The sequence below is a fragment of the Oenanthe melanoleuca genome, chromosome 5 (genome assembly GCF_029582105.1).
Source record: "Oenanthe melanoleuca isolate GR-GAL-2019-014 chromosome 5, OMel1.0, whole genome shotgun sequence".
Classification (NCBI taxonomy): Eukaryota; Metazoa; Chordata; class Aves; order Passeriformes; family Muscicapidae; genus Oenanthe; species Oenanthe melanoleuca.
Genome location: NC_079339.1, coordinates 28,624,274 through 28,647,070, shown reverse-complemented (window position 1 = coordinate 28,647,070; position 22,797 = coordinate 28,624,274). Strand labels below are relative to the sequence as shown.

The following is a 22,797-nucleotide window of genomic DNA, read 5'->3' as shown; positions in this document are numbered from 1 at the left end:
CAGCACCGCTCTGCACGCAGCCAGCCCTCTCTGCACAGCGCAGCCGCCTCCAGTGCCACTCCCAGGGCGCCCGATGAGCAAGCGCTGACCCAGCACAGGGCCTGTCCCTTTGTGAGAGAACCAGGTGGGGCCCAGACCAGTGCTTCCTCTGGAGACACTCCTCTTGTACAGCAATACTGTGAGCAGGGCGAGAGGGGAGGCAGAGGCTTGAACAAACACACCCCAGGCTCCTACCAACACACGCTTGCACCTGGCTACTGCTCTCCCCTACTTCGTAAGTGGGAGATGTCCACATCTCCCAAACCAGGTAAGACATGTAGGAAATTCACCCAGAAGCATAAATATGCTTAAAATTTTGGAACGGATTTTGGCTGCAGTCGAAATTTTCCTTAGGAAATTAAGTATTTTCCGTTGCAATAAAGCCTGGCACAGATATGGTCTAAACAGCTTTAAACTGCCTCCTTTTTTGGCACTGTTTAGCAGTTAAGAAATTAGCTTGCTTTTTTTCCAACCATGGAGTCAATTTTTACAGTTTTCTTGGGGATAATACATTTAAGTAGCAGAACTAACTTACCTCGTATTGAAGGGTAGATTTAAATAAAGTGAGTGAGGGAGATTACAGGTAAGTACTCGGGTAGCAAAAGAAACTTGGCTGCTGTAGAGCCAAGGAATCTGGCCAGGAGACAGGGCTCTAGGACATACACATCATTTTCCATGATGAAGAAAAGAGCACTCAGCTGGGATGCAGAGACCATACATGGTTCTCTCACTCTCTCACATCCCTCAGAGACCTTTACGGGCTAGCTCCTGCAGGGAAGATGTAGCAGCACAACTTCCATTTACAGCAGCAGTGAAGTTCAAGTGCTTAGCATCATATACTGCAGTGAAGAGTAGCAAGTGCCCTGGCTGCCTGATCCAAAGGACATGGAAAGCAGAAGTCCTTCCTCTACTGCCAGTTGGCCTTGGTTCAGCACCTCTGTAGGACATGAGGGTCATCCTCAGCATTATAAAAGGAAACATCAGTATTCCGTGTGAAATTTCTCCAGCTATCCAGCACTGTGCTCATGGAAGGAGCAGAGCAAACCAGCTGCCCACTCACACTATAGTGTGTGACACATACAAGACTTCACAAGGGTCACTCTGAAAGATGAGGGCCATGCATAGGACAATGAGCAGAGCCCACCTGTGCTATCCTGAAGGGCAGGCCCTATACTGCAGCAGTGCACTGTCACTGCCAAGTCAAGTAGACTGACAAAGAAGCAATCAGCTGATCCACCAAGTCATCCCTTCTTTCCCACTGACCGCATAAGTTATCTAGGAGGATGTGGAAAAAGTAGCTGCTTAAGAAGCCTGCCCTGCAGCTTCACCTGCCCATGAACCTTCCACACTGGTGCTCCCAGTAGCCCTGGACTGCTGGTATTCAGAGACCTACTTGAAACCACCCCAATCTGACAGACGGGTGATACGAGACACACATTAGTGGTGCTCACTGTAGTGAGTGTAGCCAAGACATGGTCTTTTCACTTGTCAACACTTCCCATCTTGGCTCTACTACAATAGAAAAATGACAGGTTTGCTGTCATTCCTCACACCACAGGGTTGAGCGTATTTCCAGTCTACATAAATAGAATGACAAATCAAAGATTCATCTGCATGAAAGACCAAAATCCCTCTCTTTATGCACGCATACCCCAGTTCTGCCAATGGGAGCTGTTTCAGAACACTGAGGGTTTAGAATATTTCTGCAGAATCTCACTCATGCTGTAGTGCTTCAGAGCAGCCATGCATTGGGAAGCAGAGTAAGAGAGGACAATCGGAGGTAAAAGCATGAAGACAGCAAGCTGCAGCATATATGAGAGTTGGCTTTCAAAGGCCTGACCCAGCCCTTAGCAGTAAGATACACTCATTGCCAGCTGAACGGCAAAGACAACGACAGGAAACCAGCATGGGGGGAAAAAATGGTTCTGCTTTACTGCCTAATAGGGAGCCAAGAGGTTAAACTGGCATCAGGCCACACCACATCCTATGACCAAGTTCTGCTTTCATACAGTAGGAGAATGAGAGCAGGGAAGGTAATGGGAGGAAGGGAACTGGAAGTAATTTAATTAAGCATATTATTAATTAATTTTTTAATTAATCATATTAATGCCAGTGCCTTTGCTCACCTAAGCATTTTTTGGATTGGCCCAAGAAGTCCTCAGTTCTTTCTCAGTGATCTGAGTGACTATTGGGAACCAGTCAGTCTCATGCACCAAGGTCAAAAAAGTGGTGGGTGGTTCTACAGACTTCAATAGAAGGCTTTTCTGGCATGACTAACACCAGAGAGACAGTACTGCTGCTGACAAGTCTACCTCACCATTCTTCACCAACTCATCCCCACAAATTCCATCTCTGAGTAACAATGCCTCACCCTCAAAACCCCAGAGTCAGAGCAAATCCTATGTTTCTATGAAGAAAAAGTGACTGCTTTCTTGCTGAGGTTATGCTTTTCCCACCCTGGCAATAATTAAGCATATTACACCTGATTTTTCCCCCTTCAGGCACAGTGCACATAATGCTTTGTTGGGAGTAACAGGATTTTACATTGCTATAGAAGATTTGTAGAAGTCATGCTAAGCACATTCCTTATGAAAACCACCATGCTTCCAACAGTGACACATGGCAAGAAATAAGTTTTATATTCTCAGACAGAAGAAAACCAAACTGTTGCACTGTCTTCTGTACTCCTCAAATACCATTTCTTAGACTGTACAAAATACCTCCAAAAATCACAGCAATACATCCAGCAAGCCCCTGGGGCTGACACAACACGATAAAGTGAGACTAGTCCATTGTATGTCATATTTTTGCAGCTTCCCAATGTTTCCCCAGACAGTTCTCCAGCCTCTTTTCTACACTGACTGCTTTCTGCACCTCACTGTCAGAAAGAGCACAGCCATTCTCCAATAGTGTAAGCACACCCTAGAGAACAGCCTAAGTGTCAGGCACACCAGTGATAATCCACAGCCAGGTGGAAAATACTCTCAGTCCTTCACCAGCACAGCCATGCAAGTTTTCACCATCTCCGTCACCGTTGTTTGTGCCAACCTTAACAACTCCAGGTCAATGTTTTCAGTGGATTCCAGTGAGCTGCCACAGAAAATCCCACAGGCTCACAAACTGCCTGGGGAGGCCAGCTGAACCCTGCTCCTCCTCCACTCCACAGTGCATGAGCGCTGCACCTCTCACACAGCACACATGAGAAGAGCTGGGTCGCCACTGTAACATACCCAGTTTCTAAAAGTGTGATTCTAGTGTTCAGGAACATTTTTACTGAACAGGTTTGAACAGGTTTACTGTCCCATATTCTCAGTTACCACCCAGTTATATTTGAACTATACACAGACAATACCACCTCATACAAAAGCATGTGCTTCAGAGGGGACAAAGAGGGACAAGTTCTTGCCTGACACACAATAAAACTGGTTTCCAAACAGCTCCTGCTTAAGGATGCCCTAAGTGGCACGCCGCATGCCCCAAGCTATGAGCACTGCAAGGGTCAGGGCAGAAAACAATGTTATCCTCTCTAGCCTTTGCACTCAATGCATTGAAAAAATGTCATTACTAAATCACATGCACAAGAATTTACACTGGTTGCCTGAAGCAGTCAGCAAGAAATTCCCCAGACAGACATACTTTACATCACTAGGCTGGTAGCTGGATGCCTTTGAGGTGTTTCACCCTTCCCTAGAGGACTGGAAGGATAAGTTCAGTACAGATTGGTGACTACCATGTCCTGATAAACTGATCCTTGGGATCTGTTACAGACTCCCCCTGAAAGAACCTGCAGTCTCCTTTTTAACTCATGCCTGCTTCCTCCTTAGACAGGATTCTGAATAGGAGGGTAAGTCACAGCAAAATGCACATGCCTCATTCATCATCCACCATGAGGTTACAATGAATAATAATGTTCTTGTTAAAAAAACCAAACACGCACATCCTGATGAAACCTGATCACAGAAATGAGGCAGCTACCACACTCAAGGACAAATAACTGATCTACAAAGCCAGATACTTCCAGAGTTCCCTAAAGCAACTTTTAATGTTGAGTTTAATGTTTTGAAAAGCAAGTATCTGGCAACAAGCTACCTATGTTAAACAACAAAAGCTTGATCCAAAAGATAGGAGATATCTGGTGACCCATACTGCCTGACTGCAAAAGAGCAGCTGAGCAAGCAAGCATCCTTACAAATTCCACCATTCTGCTTCTGTATCAATACTGGTCAGTATGAAATAAAGCACATAGAATACTCAGGTGCACCAGGGCCACCTTCCCTGCAGCACACCCACACTGTAAAGACCATGCAAGGACTGTCCCTTGCTATGGCCCACAGAGACTAGTATGCAGTGTCACTGCAGGAGCAAAGCAACCCAGTGCAGTGCATTCATCAACAATGCACATTTATTTACCTCATGGCTGGATCTATGATGGTACTGAAAGAAATTTTAGCAAACTTCAGTTCAGGAGTGGTATCACACCTCCTTGTGGGTCCACAGCAGCTACCACAACAGTAGCTTCCTGGAAGTCTACATACTTTTCTCAAAATAGACCCAATCTAGACAAGATGACACTCAGACCATGTGAAAAGGAAGCCACGATTGTGGCTTTTACATTTTGTCAGTGATAATAGTCACATCTGATGGGAGCATGCTTGCCAGCAGGCTTGGAGATGGGGTGTTTCCACGATGCCCCTACTTAATGGGTACTTTCTGTCATTAACAACCCTACCTCAGAGAGGTGATTAGAACAGCAAAATTCAAATCATAAGAGTAGTATGGCCTGCAGGATGAAGATACAGTAGGGCCATGAGACCCGTGGCTTTTTTTTCACCCTTATATTTATGTGTATCTTACAGTGATGCAGTGCATGGCACAGAGTAGTGAGAGAGGCTTAAGGAGACTTGAGGTTCTAACAGGAAATCTCTCTAAGTTCATTAACTGTACTTAGTAAGCACTTTGATGCAGAAAAGGTGCCAACAAAGTCTGTGCTATCACTGATTCTGCAGCACCATAAATCTGACCACTCCAGTTCTCTAAGCTGGACATATCATTTACTGCCACACTGTCAGAGATGACAACGTGGCAAGGCAGAGCAGTAGTAGATAAAACACAAGGCACATTAATTTCGTCACTTTGATTTTTTTTTAAAAAGACACAAGCATTATTATAATTTCTCAGAGCATTAAAGTTGCACATGGCTATCTTCTACACACTGCAATTGAACACTGCTTCCTACTCCTAAGAAAGCAGTTGTCAGTTCAAAAAGTAATTTGGCATTTAAAGTTTCCCTGCCAGCTCTACAGTTGAGACAAGTTACTTCAGGCCAGATTTTAAAATAAACCTGAATGAGCTGTACCTTGAGCAACGAGCTCATTAAATGAGAATGGCCCACATGGGAGCCTGCAGCACCAAGGACCTGAAGGCTGACCCCTACCAGCACTCCAAACAAACCCAGCTTCACTCCAGTGTTATTCCTGACACTAAGGAGACAGTGGCCAGGGATTTCTTTCTCACCATCACCCTTCACCTCACTCATCTGTGAAGATGAGCCAGGCACGCTGAACACCAAACCAAACTGCTCCACCAGCCCACTAGGAAAAGTTTGAATGCTGCAGCTGGAAACTTTTCATCAGGAGGTAGAAGTGTCCTTGTGGGCACAAGTGACAATCTCTTGGCCACTAAACACCCACATATGTACTTTTTACTAGTTAAGCTTGTCTGTCTTGACAGCTAGGTGAGTCCATTGCAATGGCTTTCAGCAAGTTTTGCTTTGCAAATCTGGGAAACTGCAGGATCAATCTTGTTATGCCTTGGCTAGTGCTACTTCGAGGCTTGACTTCAGATGGGAAAGAAGAGAAAGCAGAGGAAAAAAATGGCTGTTAGAAGAAACTGCTGAGATGAGTTCAACAGTTCAAACTACTGAGATGCAGTTCAAAGGAAAAAGTATTTTAATCCCCAGAATAGACCCCCTGCTCCTGCACAAAAGATTGTGAAGAGGCTTATATCAGGTGAAAAGTAGTTGAATTTGTTCTGCACAACAGTTTTTTTTCCTCCTGCTTAAGAATAGCAATGCTGCAAGAAGCTCTTTAAAGCCTCTTAGAGAGTCACTTCTGATGAAGATGAAGACATGAAAAACTGGCTTCATATGGAAAGCCGCTTTCCTCCCAGGAACTGTCACTTTATCCCTACATTGTAAAACAGCAGCTTCCCAGGAAGGGGCAGGTAGAAAGAGGTGTGATACCAGCGATTCTCCTCTGTATCATATTCACGATGCCAACTTTCACCCTCCAAATATGAAATTCATTCTGCAGTTTGTCTGTTTACTCATTTCAAAGCACCATTCCAGACAGCAGAGGTCCTAACATCTGTCTCAGCACAGGTAGGAAACCTGCAAACCAGCTCCCAAAAGCTCAGCAAACTTGTTCTTATAATGCTCCTGTAGAAGACGTTACTAAAATTCAGATCTTCCCACTTCTGGTGTCTGCAATGAGTTCTGCTGAGCCATGCAGCCAGGAGAAGGGGAGCTGGACTTAATTCATATTTGAGTAGCATTTCTAGACTGCTCACTTCCCAAGTCTCAATTAGTCCCAGCTGCACAAAGCTTGGCAGAACAGCAATGTGGCACAGCTATCCACAGCCTACAGGGCCTTACTGAGCCAGGACTCAAGGGGCTGGGCAGGAAACAAATGGCAAGACACGGACACTTCTTGCATAGACATTTACTCTCTGCATTCCTGGCCTTGCCACCACTTTAGACATGCTGTTCTTGCTCCCAGAGAGGGCCCAAAAAGCGAAGTTTCAAGTCTGCCTCACTAGCTGGCCTCAGTGTTATCAATAATAATAATGATGATAATTCAGTAGTACTTGAATCAGACTTAGGTGAAGAAAAACCCAAAACATGTGAGTCAACAAGAAAAGACTGAGCCTGAAAAGAATCTACAGGAATATTTGGTAGGCATGAATCTCTCCTATTCATCTCAGTAAGCTATTAACTAACATGTACTGTACCGAACATTTAACTTTAATTACTGCAGTGATTTCATTTCACAGGTAAGAAGGACTGACAGTTTTACTACACCACACTTAGCAGCTTTCTGCTTAGTAGATACTGTTATCTCCTTACACCTGAAGGAAGCAAGTCCCAATACCCCAACAGGGCTTTTGGTCACATTCAGACCCCCAGAAGAAGAGAGAGTGTCTGGGCTGGGGTCCAATCACCAATCCCTCTGCAGGGATATTAGCCTGATGGGCTGCAACTGGGAAGAGCCATCACTCCCAGACCGGATCCTCCTAACTACAGACACCAGAGGGGTGGGTCACCATGAAACTTTGAGCTTGCACCCACTGCAGAAGGGAACAGCTTCAGCTGTCCATCAGCAGGAAGAGAAATAACAAAGTGATCCCACCACCACTGAGACATTTAACCATATAGAGCCCTCCAGTCCAGCAAGCTGGAGACTGACTCCCAGCACATCAAATTCAACAGGTAGCTGTTGATTAGCACAAGAAGTTGGCTTTCATTACTTAAAACTCCCTCTTGGGTTCTTCCCTCTGCACAAGTAACCCGTGTTAACAGAACAGCTCTCTGTCACCCTCTTGTGATAGGACCAAGAGGACTTAAAATCTCCTGGAAGGAGGTAATTCTAAGAGCATGACATTTACAGCATGTACAACAACCTTGGGTTTAAGACTTCTTTTGAGTCCAAAGGTTCCACTCCTGCTTCTGACAAAAAAATCAGTGCCCCCCTACATATCAAGTATTTTACTTCACCCTGCACCATAAAAGGCAAAAAAGCCCACAGCATGACAACCATTTCCCTTCACAGCCAGTCAGCAAGGCTGGCAGTCTCGCTCTGGGCCCCAATAGCTGCTTCTAGATGTACTGGAAAGATACAGGCACAGGACTGCAAATAGAGATTGCAGCCGGGCAGATCTTTTGAAAAGAAACTCCCCCCCGCATAGGAATAGAGCTCTGACTTCCGATAAGCCATCCAGCACTCACAGCCCTGACCACGGCTGCATTCCTCGCTTTTCCTTTGCCAAAATATAACCTCACACACTACCAACTCTTTCTCTAGTAAATGCCCTCGTTTGTATACTTTAGTTCTCATGCTGCCTACTCCCAGCACTCGATTCCCTGAGCAAGAAAACCACTGACAGCAGCTCTGTAGCTATCGCCTTCAATTAACTCATCAGACTCCAGGGGAAAAACTTCTCAGTGGCACCATTTCAGACAGCTCTGAACAGGAAAACCTGAAAACCTTTGATCTGGAGTGGAGGAGGGGAAAATGAGAAGGGTTAAAGAGGAATAATAATCTTCTCACTGTTGTGCTCTCCCTCCCAGTTGTTCCCAGCTTTCTACAGAAAGCCCCACACATCAGGCTACATTATATATATATTAATATATCATTTGTGCATAAAAAAGCAGTATCATCTCCCCTCTCATGGAAGGTCTGGGATTCTTCTGCCTGCTCACAGCAAGGTGAGAGCAAGGCACGATCCAAAACACGAGCCCTGAGAGAATGAGTGACTGGCTGCGAAGCCCGCAGGAGATTGCTGCACCCCAAAGTGCCCCTGCCATGCCAGCATGAATGCAGTTCCAAATTCTCCTTTACTGTTGTCTGATGGAGTGACTAAAACGGAAATGTTTCGGGGATTAGGATTCCTGAGTGATCTAATACAGGATGCTTTTGGTTTAAAGGAGGAGGGGAAAAAAAAAGATATAACTAGCGAGCGGCGAGGCTGGAGCTCCTCCTGAGCTCCCCTCCCCAACGCCACCCTTTCGGTTTAAAAAAGGGCCGAATGTTACCATTTTTGGACATGAGCTCCGCGCAAGCCCTGCCCTAAACCACACCATTCAAACGAGGAGCCAGTTACTGTCCCGCCGCCGGCCGGCGGGGCCGGGGCGCGGGCGGCGGCGGGGGGGATGCGCAGGGGCCCCGCCGGCGGCCTCGCTCCGCCCGGGCGCACCTGCGGGCCGGGAGCGCCGACCCGGCCGGCATCTGTTGCTGCGGGGGGACCCGCAGGGCACGTCCCTCCCTCCCTCCCTTCCCGCCCCGCCATCACCTGCCCGCCCCGCCCGCCCCCGCATCCCCGCCGCCTCGCCCCGCCACGCCGCGCCGCGCAGCGCCAGCCCCCGGCCGGGCGCGCACCGGCCCCGCCGCAGCGCTGGAGGGGGCGGCGGCGCCGGGTCCCGGCAGCCCCACGGGATGTGTGCCAGGGGAGAGGACGGCGGTGCGCCCACCTTCCTCTGCTGCTTCTCCCACGCTGGGTCGAGAAGCAGGTCCCGGTCCCAGTCCTCCTCCGGCTGCATGTAGTCGTTGGTCTGCTGCGGGTCGTAGTGATCCATGGCTGCGGCCGCTGCTGCCCGTCCCGTCCTGCTCCGTTCCGTTCCGTGGCGTCCCGCCGGTGCCGCTGCCCGCTCTGCCCGTCCCGGCCCCGCGGCCGCTCAGCCCGAGCGCGCGGCGGCGGCGCCCGCTCCCACCTATCCGCCTCGGCCGCGCGCAGCGCCGCGGGGGCGGGACGCCCCGCCCACCGCCCGCCTCCGCGCCTCTCATTGGCCGCGATCCGCGCGGCCGGGCCCCGGCACCCTGGAGAGAGCCCCTCCCTCATTGGTTATTGTGCGCGTCCGTCACAGCACCCGTGTGCCGCGATAGGCGGAGGGCGGCAGGCCCGCGGGGCGTAGGCCGCGGGCGGGTGCGCTGGGCTGGGCTATGCCGTGCCATGCGATGAGGGGAAGGTCCGCGCCGCTGTGGGGCATTTGTCTTTCAAGGGTTCCGCGGCTGGATGGGGCCCGGGAGCTGTACTGGGCGAGTCTTCACGGGGGGATTCGGGCGGCATTTTGTCACAGAATACTCTTGAGTTGGAAGGGTCCCACAAGGATCATTGAGTCCAGCTCCTGGCCGTGCACAGGACACTCCGAGAGTCACACCCTGTGCCTGGGAGAGCTGACCGAACGCTGCTTGAGCTCTGTCAGATTTAGTGCTGTGACCACTGCCCTGGGGAGCCTGTTCCAGTGCCCAGCCACCCTCTGGGTGACGAACCTTTTCCTGATATCCAACCTAAACCTTCCCTGCTACAGCTTCAGGTGCATCAAGTCCTATCACTGTGAGGATGTTTTCGTGTGGCACGGCTGGCTGGTGCCCGTCCTGCCGGCCCCAACGTGAGGGTGCTCAGTCACCGCCCCACAGTCCTGCTGCCCGACTCGAAACAAGCTTGTGGGGTTGTGCAGGTGTGCCCACAGCTAGGATGCAAACGAAAGGGCTGTGTTACCTGTTCCTGCCCGGTAGCCGCTGGTCGAGGCTGGGATCGGCAGCAGCGGCAGCCGGAGCCCTCACGCCCGGAGTCAGCAGGTGCAGCCGTGGGCATCCAGTGCCGAGCCAGGGCCTCCCAGACACACCTGCCGCTGTCTGCCCGCAAATATCCTGTTCGACAGGAAAACGCTGAGCTAGAGAGCGTTTGGCTCATCTAGCAGCTTCCTAGAAGGGAAACACGATGTGTTAAGGAGTCTACCAGCACGCAAATGCTTGATACGGGCTTCCGTCAGTGAAACAAGTAGAGGGGGAAAGGACAGCGGCATTGTTTGTTCCCCCTGGTAGTCTCGCTGAGGAGCAGTATGGCATCTCTCGCAAAAGTGAGAGGAAACCCAAGGAAACGCAGTTCCACAGCACTGTGCAGGGCAGAGTGAGCTTGTGTCCCAATTCCTCTGATAAAGGAAACAGAGAGTTTGGAGCCCAGGAATGTGGGAGAGGGGGTAGCTGAGAATGGACTAGAAAGAAGCTGGAAAGCACCAGGTTGAATGTAGCTGAAATATTACACATCAAGCTGGATTTAGCCCGAAATTACACCAATGAGCTCCTCTTGCAGAAAAGGGGACTTTTTTTCCTGCTTCTTAACAAACATTGGAGATGAAATGGGATATATTTTTACTTCTTGGCATAAATAACTGTGCAGACTGCAATGGACAGATGTATGGTACAATGGTACTCTGTACTGTACTCTGTCTTCATGTTTCATATGATGCTTCTTCATGTACGCTTGCAGATATCAAAAACACAAATATGATTATCAGAATTATAACTGTTCTGCACCATTGAGAGACTTGTATTCACTCTACCATGCATCACTCAGGATGAAGAAAGACTATTTAAATATGTAAGCACAGTAACGTTCATAATTTTGAAGAGGAAGGGCCAATTTCTATTTCTTACAGCCATTCAATGAACCTCCAGTAACAGAAATTGTGAACCAAGAGCTACAGCCTGATCACATGACAGAGACGACAAAGATGTCTAAAAGTTTTTTACCTTCCAGTTTTAATATTTATGAAGACACTTTCCACCTGAAGAATCTGGAAGGATATGGGAATTGGTGGAGATCTGGGGGGAAGAAAGGAGCAGGGAAACAAACACATTCCTTGAGAGAAGTTTTAAGCTTTGTATTTTAAGGCAGGGGGTCCTACTTGCTTCACCGCCCTTATATTTTAAGAGCCCATTAATGAAAGTGCTTTTCAGACATTCACAAATGTGGTGAGAGGTCTCAGCTGCCTTTTAGTCAGTGGGGATTCTCATCGTTTCCCAGGAAATGCTCAGCACCACGGAGATCCAAGCCCAGAGACACAGAGTGGGTTTCTGTGAGGCTGAATCTTCTAGATGTTGCTTCTTGGTTACTTGGAATTGAGTCGCAAAGCAACAGTCCCCATACTCATAAAGTTACTATTCTTCCTGTGTAAAATACACACAGTGATCTCTTATAGAGTCTGAAAAATGTTTTTAGTTGCCCATATCCTGTTCATATACCTATTTCTTCTTGCACATGGCAAAGGATGGATTAGACAATTTAATAGACAACATACGTGCAATCAACTGTTATAAAGTCAAGAACTAGTGTGAGGTTTCTAGTGTATTAGAACCTCTCTCCTAACTGTCCTTGACATTTGTATTTCTAACTTCATCATCCTTTCTTCTCAAAATTGTTTTGTGGACTTCTGGGAAATATCTTAATTTTTCACTCCTAAGCCCATCCCAACTATTAGCTTTTCACAAAGTCCTTAACAAAAGGAAGTGAGTGTTCTTGGCTAGAGTTTGTGGACTTACGAGCAATAGTGAGGGGGAGAAAAAGGACTGTTTCTAAACTTGGGATAGCTCCCAGATCCACTTGACCTTTGGTTTTACAAAGAGTTGTACCAGCAGCGTGAAGGGGAAGAGACAAGCTTTCAATGGGAGAGGGAAGCACAGCAACAACAGGAGCTACAGAGCCCAGTGCTGCTGATGGGAGAGGTGCCTGTAAACCCAGCAGTACTCTGGTCTTCCTTACTTCTTTCCTTTACACCTTGAGTTCTCTTCTCTGTGCAAGATTGCTGCTGATTTCCATGGGCATTATTCCAACCCTGCTGGACCAAGTGGGTCTCCAGTAAAGTCTTTCTGATCCGATGAAGGGAGAGTGGGCTTTCTGCAGGGCAGGGGACAGAGTCACCGTGGGAACATTTGGATGTACATCCTACTTCTTCAGCCTGCAACAGATGAAAAGAGGAACAAGCCCAAAGGCATTAGGGTATTTCTGGTTACTGTTCATTCTCTTTGTGCTTTGCATATTAGCTGCAGGTCACGAGCTTCCCTGGGGACATATCTGTTCTCTTGCCAAGAACATCCATAAGCTTCTGTAATGAGGCCCGGCAGGTGAGCTCAATCACTGTACAACAGTGCACAAGGCTGTGTTGGAATGGCCCTTGACTTTTGTTTTGGGAAGTCTCACAGCCAAGTTTCAGCATTTACATCCTGCAGATTCACAAAAACTTTGTTGCTCAGAGATTTGGCACTTAAATTTGAACTGCATGTTGGGCCATCACAGTAGAGAATTCAACAAGTTAAATTCTTTTTCCTAATTTCTATGTCACCAATTCAGAACACACTACCAGTAAGAGCTCAGGCCCTGAGAAATGCAGGCACTAATTTGGTGGAGCTCAGTGGGGTATACCATGCTTCATAGGGTCTAGGAAGGAAGGGGCTTGGGCCCAGGGATTGGGTAGAACTTAGATTTTTAAGAAATGTCATGGAATAACTGCCGTGGTCATCCAGGATAGCTGGGGGGGAAAAAAAGGAACAACCAAGGTATAAATGGTGTGTTTAGACAAAAGAAAAAAGAAGCCCAGATGAAGCTTCCAAGTACAAAACGTTTTCTGTCACTGAGGGCCTCTTCACCTAAGTTGCATTTCCTCTTCTACTAGAACCCTACCATCCCAAGTCCTCTTTCCTTTTACTTCCCCACCTGGTCTTCCAAAATTGGCTTCCCAGTCCTTCACCCTAAACTGTGGGATTGCACAAGTGTCTGAAGAGGATGTTATCTCTTCCTTCTGATGCCTAGAGGTCAACCATGCTTGTTCAAAGCATGAGCTTTGAACCCAAAGTGACTTATAGAGCATCTTCATATATATATGCTAATATTGTTTGATGCGTGTCATTTTGTAAAAAATTTTTTCCCTGTAAAAATCCTGATTTTACTTTTCTAGCAGAGTATACCCTAGATTGTTCCCTTTGCTTTCACAATGTCACTCAAACAACAATAGAATCAGGAATTACACCTCTAGTCCTATATTCCTGTTATCACATACCCCTATCTTTGATCCTTCAAGGAGTACTTGACCAACATTGCCCATAAAATGCCCCCTTTGCTCCCTCACTTTATCCCTGAAGGGAAAGGTGTTTGTTGCTCAGAAGTGCACAGGAGCATCATGCAACCAAAGCATCTTGGGCAGCTGCTGAGCTGGTTCTGCAGAGGGACATAGGAAGTTAAACCATCCAGTGGCACCAACGGAATCATATTAAATGCCCATGAAGCACATTGTACAGTGAAATGACTGCTTCATTTGGGTTACCATCCTTATTCTATGATATGGGCCTAGATACCTTCAATTACCTGGGGTTAGTACTTCTCATGATTTGCCTGCAAGTTGCCCTTTACTGAGGGGCAGGTCTTTGTAAACTTTTTTTGCTCAGTGTTTTTTGTTTTCTGTGTCAGTCTTTAAAGAACATTCAATTTCACAGTGCTGACACAGTACCTCTGTCTGGCCCAAACAATAAAGAGACTCAGGAACCAGAGAAGATAAAGACAATAGCACTTTCCATGTTCCTACAAGAGAGAGGGAATAGATTGAAGTGTAGAAGAGAGCACACTTCAAACTGGGCACCATAGTACACAAATCCCTGACAACTGGTACATCCACTTACAAACAAAAGGCTTGATCCAGGCCATGCTCAGTGCCATCTTTCCTGGTGGAAGCAGAGGAAGATGCTGCGCTGAGGCACAGGGGAAGCCATGGTGCAGCAGCTGCTGCAGAAGCTACACACCTCCATGAGTAGAGCTCTGAAAGGCAGAGACAACCAGTGCCTTCTACATGGTAGCAAGAAGGCAGGAGTCTCCTGCTTATGTCTGGAGACTGCAAATGAAATATAGGATAGCTCATTCCTGCTGCCACCAAGAGGGAGACTCAGATTTGAGTCTCTTGTTCTCGCTCTCTGATTGTGCAGAGCTTGCCTGATGATGTGCTCGTGGCTTAAAGAGGCAAGAGGCAGAATTTATTGCTCCTCTCACTTCCCAGGCACCAAAACTGACCATGGAAGAAGTGTGACATGCTTTGTAGGTAAATGTTGTGAAATTTTTCTGGAAAGGGAACAGCGGCAGCATGGTAGGAGAATAGCAAGCACAGGGATTTGTCTCTTTCTAGCTCTACCCTTGCCTTCACAGAAAACCTTTTTTAATATGAGAGTCACTGAGCTCTCAGACCTATCATTATTTAGCTCCAGCTTAAAAACTTCACTTTAAATCCATTCACTTTGATGTTCTCCATAATTGCAAGTCTGCTATTTTGTAGTACCGTGCTTGAAAAAGAAAACAGCTCTCTTCAAGGATATCAGTTGTACAGTGGTATCCTCAGGCTGTTTTCAAGCAGAATCCCTTTCTGGCCATGGCTTGGAATCACTTTCCAGAGAGAAAGCCAACAAAAATTTCATTTCTTTTGAGCAAGGCAGCTGCCTCGTCATACTTCAGCTACAACACACTGCACTGGCTTCTTTCCCACATGGCTCTGCCACTAACCCGTGAATCCAACATTGACCAGAGCAGCAATAGTCATTGCTATGCCATCTATCACTGCTCTGGGATGTGCTGGGTAGGGCATACAGCTGTAGGTCACAGTTGTTTCAATAGTGGGTCAGCAATCCCTGCCTGAACAAACCCACAACTGCACTCAGATATGTTGAGAGCAAAGTGCTTTGAGGGTGCTTGCTTAAGATTTTGCATGCTGCTGCAATGGTCTATAGCTGTGTGCAGATCCCAGGCTCCATCCATCCAACCACAGGACAGTTTTGCACAAAAGAAGCATTCCTGGGGGAAGATCTGCAGGATACTGCTGCAGAAATACACTGCCAGAGAGTGCAGTGCTGTGGTCACATAGCCTCATCATGTCTGACAGGTTGCAGAGAGCTGGTGTGAGACCTGACCATGCATGAAGTTCACTTGCTCGTAATTTTTGCTCCATGAATGATGCAGGCCTGGGATAGTTGTGTAGGGGAAACCATGGAGGGTGATGGATGGTAGAAATTTGATACAATGCAAAATGTGATACCAGCAGGCCAGGCATATACTGCAGTCTTTGTGGAGTCCTTGTGGAGAAGTACATGGTGTGAGAGTTGAGGCTATGTGAGTTATATATGCAGAGCAGATGCAGAAGAGCACCCATCAACAGATCTGGAGCAGACTGTACTGTCAGCAGCCAGGGAATGCTGTGTAATTGCAGCGGCATGGCAAGGCATGAATGCTATGCAGGCAGATGCTAATGCCAGCTCTCACAGGCCTTTCCCCTGGAAATCCATGTCCAGAAGTGCATGCACAAAGCAGTGTCATTTGTAGAACATGAGAAGAAAACCTTCTGTCCCCCTCAGCATTTGTAAGGCTGTGGATGGAGTCCTGTGTCTAGCTCCGGGTGCCAGTTTTTAAGACAGATACGCATCAGTTGGAGAGAGCCCAAAGGAGAAGTTAACAAGAAGGCTCAGAGGTCTAGAAAACCCGATCTTTGAGAGGAGACTGGAAGAAGCAAGCTTTGTTTAGTCTAGGGAAGAAAAAAATTTAAGTGAGACACAGTAGCAGTCCTCAAATGCGTTAAAGTTTACTGCGAAGAGTAACACATTACATTACTTGCTGTGGCCACTGGCGAATCTGTGAATGGTCAGGATAGCAAAGAACTTGAGGAGGCCACCAAAGGAAGCTGCTGAATTTCCACTGTTGGAGATTTTCAAGAACAAGTAGGACAGCTATAAGAAAGGCCAAACTTTAGGGATAATAATGAGCTTGGAAGGTGAACTCTGTGTCACCTTTTGTGATCCCCTCCAACTTGGTTTCATATAGTGCAACACCATCATTTTCAGAGGGTTAGACAGTACCATGAAGCAACATGATTGTAAAAAGACTAATTATTGAAGAAAAGTATTTACAACTGTAGGGAAATAAAAATGTAAAATCAGACATATGAAACCTGACCTAGACAGTCTCATCCGACACTCATGTGTAAAGCACATTGCAGCTCAAGTGCTGCAGGATCTTGACTCAGCTGAGAGAGGTGAGTAAGGTGAACGGGGCTGTGGGGATAAATATAGTTATATACACTTACATGGAAAGTAAGTGCTTTAAATCCACTTCCAGCTGCCTCATAAAGGAAGTGGCAGTTCCCTGGCAGTTCTCTTCTCAGCAAAACTCACCATTACTCCACACACTGACAGGAAATGCTTCACTCTTGGTTTTGGCTTTTAAGCGCACTTCTCATGGCCCCTCCATCTCCTCGTGCTTGTAGCATCAGTTGTTTATTTCAATAGTGAGATGGCTCACAATGTCATCAAACTGCAAACTATATTCATAATCCATGCTTGGATATGGAGCCACGATGACAGGTAGTTCATAAAGGACTAAGAAAATGCAGATCCATGTGCCTCTAGAGAGGCCCACCTTCATCATTGTGCATCAACAGGACATGAATGCTCCAAAATGCTCTAAAGTAAAACTAAGTGCAGAGGGAGTTGCTTGATTCATACCTGCTACCTTTGGTCTGCAAGATGCTAATCAAGGCTCCTATAGTATCATCTAGTGCTGCTAAGGCTGCCCTGGGATACCTGGGGGAAACACCTGAGATTTTCAGTTTCTTCTGTATGGTGTCAAGCCACCTGCCTCCACCAGCAGCAGAGGTGCCACAGCTTAGCACAGTGTGGTATGGAGGAAGACCTCACTCCCTTTAGAAAAGTAGTTGGTACAGGTGAAAAACATACCAATGGCATTCCAGGCACGTCAGCTTGTTCTCAGCACACAGTGGTCCAGCAGTGAGTGGGGAACATGATACTGAGTCAATGAGGCTGGGATCCAGATTGAAACGTTTCTCAGAATTGGAGCAGGACCCACACACTAGCCTAAAGTCACTGCTCCATTAGCTTGCCTTCCCAAAATAGACTTCCTGGAGCCTAAAGCTAGCCATTCATGGCTATGGGCTTTGCTTGAAGAAATTACTTCACCCCACTTCTCTGGAGGGTTCAGGGCGCACCTGGGTGGTTGGCAGCCTGCCTGTCTCTGCAGAGCAGGTTAAGCTTCTGTGCTCCACAAGCAAAAACTACTGCATAGAAGCAGCTATGGATTATGCATGCCTTTGTACAGAAATCTTCTTGTGTTCATTATTCTTGTGTCCTAACTAGCTCATGGCTGTTTCTTCTCTGTACAGTGGGAGCACAGCTTCTGGACAGCTACTGGAAATCAAACTGCACAGTGCAAAGTTACCTCTTGTATCAGAAAGCTTCTTGTTTGGAAAGCTGGAGAGAGGCTCATACCTTTACATTTGCAGTGGCTCCACTTTGAGGAAGGTGACACTTGTGGAGCAGTATGTGCAGTGCTGTAAGATAAGCAAGGACGATGTCGCTGAGCAGCACGAACAGCATTCAGCAGGGGCAGCCACCCAGCAGGCAAACTAGGTAAGCTGCTTCCCCAGCTTCCTTTAATCTCTTCTCTAAGAGGAGGCTCCAAACCAGCTGTGCAAGCCCTGCACTCCCTTGTAGCTTTGACTCTCTGAGCCTTGACTATCTGCTTGTGCCTTCCCTGCAAGCCTCTCATAAAATTAGCTTTGATACACAGCAAGGAAAGAGGGATGTGAGAAATGCAGACAGTGGCACTTTCAGGCAGAGGCAAAGAGGCTCTGGGGGCAGCCCAGCCACCACCTCATTCAGGCTGGGCTGCTGCCTGTGTGCACGTTCCGCCTGTGCTGTCTGTGGTGGCTGTTGCCCAGCATTTAGGGCCAGAAGTCATCTTTACTATTTAGAGTTTGTTCCATAAACAGGTCTTCTCCCATTCCTAGGGGCCCTTTCCAGGGCATCCTGCTCTCCATTTATATATTGTGCTTTTAATTTATTTTTTCTTGTGAGAAAGCCTAAGCTATTTCTTCAATAGCAGAGAGGGAGATAAAGTGGCTGAGCAGCGATAAATAATAGAGTGGTGGAGCAGATCTCACATTAAGCCTGAAGTCCACATGTCAAGACATCAGCTTCTCATGTCTTTTGTTGGACCAACAAATTAATCCCAGTGAATCAGTACATGTTTCTTCCTTGACTTTTTAAAAAATTATTGTCTATTTATTTAATATTTTTTACAGGGCATGCATCAAGCAGGGGCCTTTCCTGTAGTTGTGCTCCTGTCCCAGGAAGGACAAATGCACTTCCATGTGTTATGCCTGGGAATCAAACTGCAGGCTTTTTACATGACAGCTTTAAGCAGGGCTTAGTGTGGCTGCTGTCCAGCCCAGCAGTCAGCAGCTCTGGGTCACTGGGTCCCCAGGATGAGTGATGCCCACAAGCCGGATCACGGCAGCACGGGTGGACTGGACTCCCCTCTGATCACTCTGTCCCCTCCCGACCGCAGCGGTGGCTGGTGCTTGGTGTAGGGACAAAAGACCAGAGTCTCTGGTGGGCCACGCCACTCGCCCCGCCAGATTTTCCCACCCTGGGCTGTGCTGGTGCCACGGCGCCTGGCCGGGAGCTTGTAGGTTTCCACAGCCATCTACGGTCAGGCTGGTTCCCGCGGGCTCGCACCCCCCCCCCCGCAGGAGAGGTGGAAGCCGTCCAGCCCCGCCAGGAGCGGCGGCGGGGCCGATGTCGTCTCGCCGGCGGAGGGATCCCGGCTCCCGGGGCAGCTCCTGCCGCTCCTGCTGCCGCGCCCGGCTCCCCTCCGGCGGAGCGGAGACCTTGGGACCGCAGCTGCGGAATGGAGGGACAAACCCCGACCGGTGCAGGAGGGAGAAACACCGAATGGGGAATCTGGGGCTGGGCTTACTGCTCCAGACATGCGCTGTTTAAATAACTAGGTCTACCTGAAGACGTGCTGCTGTATATTGCCCTCCAGGACACAGGCAGAAAGCAGTGGTGCTCTCTCTCTGGAAACTAAAAGCTGCCCTATCAACTGCCCTGGATCTTCGTTAGATTAAAAAGGACAGCCATTTGTTAAAGGAAGATGTGTTTTTTTTCTTGTGTTCTGGCCAACAGCAAACTCACCATCACTGCTCCTGTCCAAAAACACCCTGAACATCCCACCCCATCCTGTTCACAGGGCAGTAGTAGATGTGGTTTCAGCACTCTCAACTGGCTGGGAGGCAGCCTCCATCACAACAGCAGTCTGGCCTCTGACCCTATATATTTAGCTTTGGGGATGAAATAGGAGACTCATCATAGGCAGTATGGTTCTGGCACTGGAGCTGACACAGTGGGGCCTGCTTCCACTTGGACACACTTGGGAAGACGTTCTTTCAGTCCTGGTGTGTGCCTAGTACATCTCCTCTGACACTGAATCACTGGCCCTATCTCATCTGTCCCACACAAGCCTTGGCTCAAAACACACTGGATGGCAAACAGCTGCTTTTCTTCAATCTGCGAAGAAGAGTTGGAATCCATTTTCATGCAAATTGCCAGAGAAAGGCTAAAGGCTGAAGTGTTTTGTCCCCATCCCAAGCAGCAATATGCTACCTCATGGCAGTCATATCTTCCAGAGGACTCAGCCTTACAAAGAGAGGTGGCAGCTGGCTGTCATTCGGAAGAACAGAGCCAGTCTCACCTGCAGCCCTGTGGCTGTTGTGCACCCAGCATTTTTCCTCTCAGTGAAGGCCATTTCTCCAGCTAAGATGTTTGTTACCATGGTCTCCTTCTCCATCTTAGCATTTGGGAATATGCAGCCTGGTATATCTTGCTTATAGCTACAGCTCGGAGAAGCTGATCATTTGGGGAAAAGAGAGATATGAGAATGAGCCACAAGGTCAGTGTGCTGGACTCTTTCTCTCAATTACTTCATCTCTGACTTTAAAAAAAATTCTTCATCTCACAGGGTGTTTTTTACTGCAGTAATTCCTGTGATAGCTGAGGTTGCAGGTATTGGGAAATAGGATTACAGTCAGGGGCAGCAGAAGGCCTCCCAGTGTTGGTGGCAGTGTACAGACCATGGGGCAGAAGAAATCACCAAGGATTTTTCTCTTGCCATAGTCACTATGCAGGTTATGCACATTATACCCAAATGGTTATGGCTGGAGAAGCTGAGGTAATGAAGCATGAGCCTCAGAAAACTTCCTTGTACTGTGGTACAAGGTACAAGAAACACTGTACTTGTACTGTGGTACAAGAAACACTGGTGCTCTTTACTCTCTCTTGTAAGGTTGTGCTGAAAAAAGTTGAGCCTTTCAGATACTGCATCAGCCAGGACTTTGAAAAGTGGGGATGAAAATAAAGGCCTGGGAAGAAAAAGAAAGTTACCTGGTCTTACTAAGACTTGGCAGCTCCAGGGTTGCGTTTTTGGCATTGTCCTGTTCTTCTGAACACCCCTCTGACACCTGACATCTCTGGGCCACACTGTTAACAGCACTACAGTCTGGAAGACTAGGAATTGGAAATACTAAGATACTGAGATTTTGTGAAATATTCTGGTTATTTCTTATGAAGTCCCATTCCATATCCTCCATTTATATGAGTGAACTTAGACGATTCTCAAGATAACCCACAGGCAAGAGCCCTAGATTATAATCTTCCTTTATAGCAACACCCACATAAAAGAAAACCCCTGTGGCATAGTCTACCTGAATGTGTATAAAGGTGGTTTGCTCCTTTTAGAATGGTAAGTATTTTCTGAAGGAGAAAATGTGAAAAATTAAGAGACCTCTGAATTGTGTGAAATGAACTGACAATATTTGTATGGAAAATACAGTGAAATATATTATTTTCTACTACAAATCATTACAGCTACTAATATGCACAGTACTTGCAGTCATAGCCATTTCAGGTACAGAGCCCGAAATGTGCTCTATGAGAAACATTTCTAGTTCCCTGCTGATAGACCTCTACCAGAGCTAATGAAGCATAATTTAATCCCTGTTTCTTTCAGACCCGAGTGTGCATATGTGTACTTCAGGTACCTCAAGTATGTGGTGCCCTGAAGAATAATGGAAATCAAAACCAATACGGTGTGAATATTGGGCTAAGAACACAAGGGAACTTACATGCAAATTACACTTTTGCCAACCTTTGCCAAAGCAGTGTCAAATTCAGCCCTAGCACTACAGAAATATATATCAACTTGGTTGATGAGGACATTTGTTCAAACACTATAGCTAAGTCCTGTCACGACAGCACCTTGTTGTGGTATCCTGTGGCAGGACAGAAGATAAAATTTGGAAATAATTTTCATCACATGTGTCCATAGACTCTGTTCCACATACTCCTAATTTCTGGAACATACTGCTTTGGGGTTAATAATGTTTCTGGGATCTTTATTCAAGGATGATTTTCTGCTAAGGCAAAAAAAGTAACCAAACATGCCCCTTTATTCCCCTGAATCCCTAAACGGTCATTCTTTGAAGTCCAGACAATGCAAAAACTACACAATTGATACAGTAGAAAATAAATATAAGGTCTTCTTCATCACCTGACTCAAGTAAGGCTCCATTTTGGACTTTGAAAGTACCCAGATCTCCCTTGTGCTGAGTTCAGTTTAGCATCATAGCACTCTCACTTCAATGAGAGGAAAGCAGGGAGTGTATGAGCCTAAGGTTATGGGAATACCACTTCATAACATGCTTAAATAGTGCCTGCTAATAGTAAAGCTGAGCAGAGCTCACAGCATTGTGTCATCTCTGTGCCCATACTCTCTGCCCAGGGGCTTAGGCTGGGTCTGTAGAGCCGGAACAGGCTGTGTGGGTCTTGCTGAAATACATAAATAACTTCACTCCTTTCTGATTCTGTTTTATTAAACCATCACATTAGCCACAAATTACATTGCCTTAGCTAAAAATAAATGTAAATATCAGGAGTTGTCTGAAGGCATCTGGTCTCTTTGTGGCTGGCACCTGAGATCCCTACACATGAAAAACAAAGTGGAAAGCACAAGGCTCCCCATGCTTTTGTGGTTTATAGTCTCTAGAAATTTGTCAGCACAGTGTAACTGCTGAGTTTCCTGTCCAGGGGCAGTTTCCTTGTTTGCCCAGAACTCTTAAATAACTCTGGGGAGAAAAAGTCCAACCCCTCCAGTATGACCACAACAAAGGAGAGGTGCATCCCAGCCCAGCTGCACAGATGTTTTCTGGGGCATGACCAAGGCTCAGGGCTCTGGCACTTCTTTTGGAGCACAGCAATGGCACAAGACATTCACCAGTGGCATCTGGTTTGGAATGAGTCCCCTAACCCTTATTATTTTGCAGCATGA

General features: G+C 47.2%; 1 protein-coding gene across 3 annotated transcripts in view; it reads right to left on the bottom strand.

The window, feature by feature from the left end:
- The window catches only part of ACTN1 (actinin alpha 1), an 85,613-nt gene extending 76,055 nt beyond the window's left edge, over window positions 1-9,558 (bottom strand). For all 3 annotated transcript variants that reach the window (XM_056492160.1, XM_056492158.1, XM_056492159.1), the window contains exon 1: window positions 9,284-9,558. In XM_056492160.1, coding sequence (XP_056348135.1) covers window positions 9,284-9,388 — 105 coding nt within the window. In that variant the 5' untranslated portion in view covers window positions 9,389-9,558. The remainder of the gene's footprint in view (window positions 1-9,283) is intronic.
- Window positions 9,559-22,797: the final 13,239 nt, after the last annotated feature.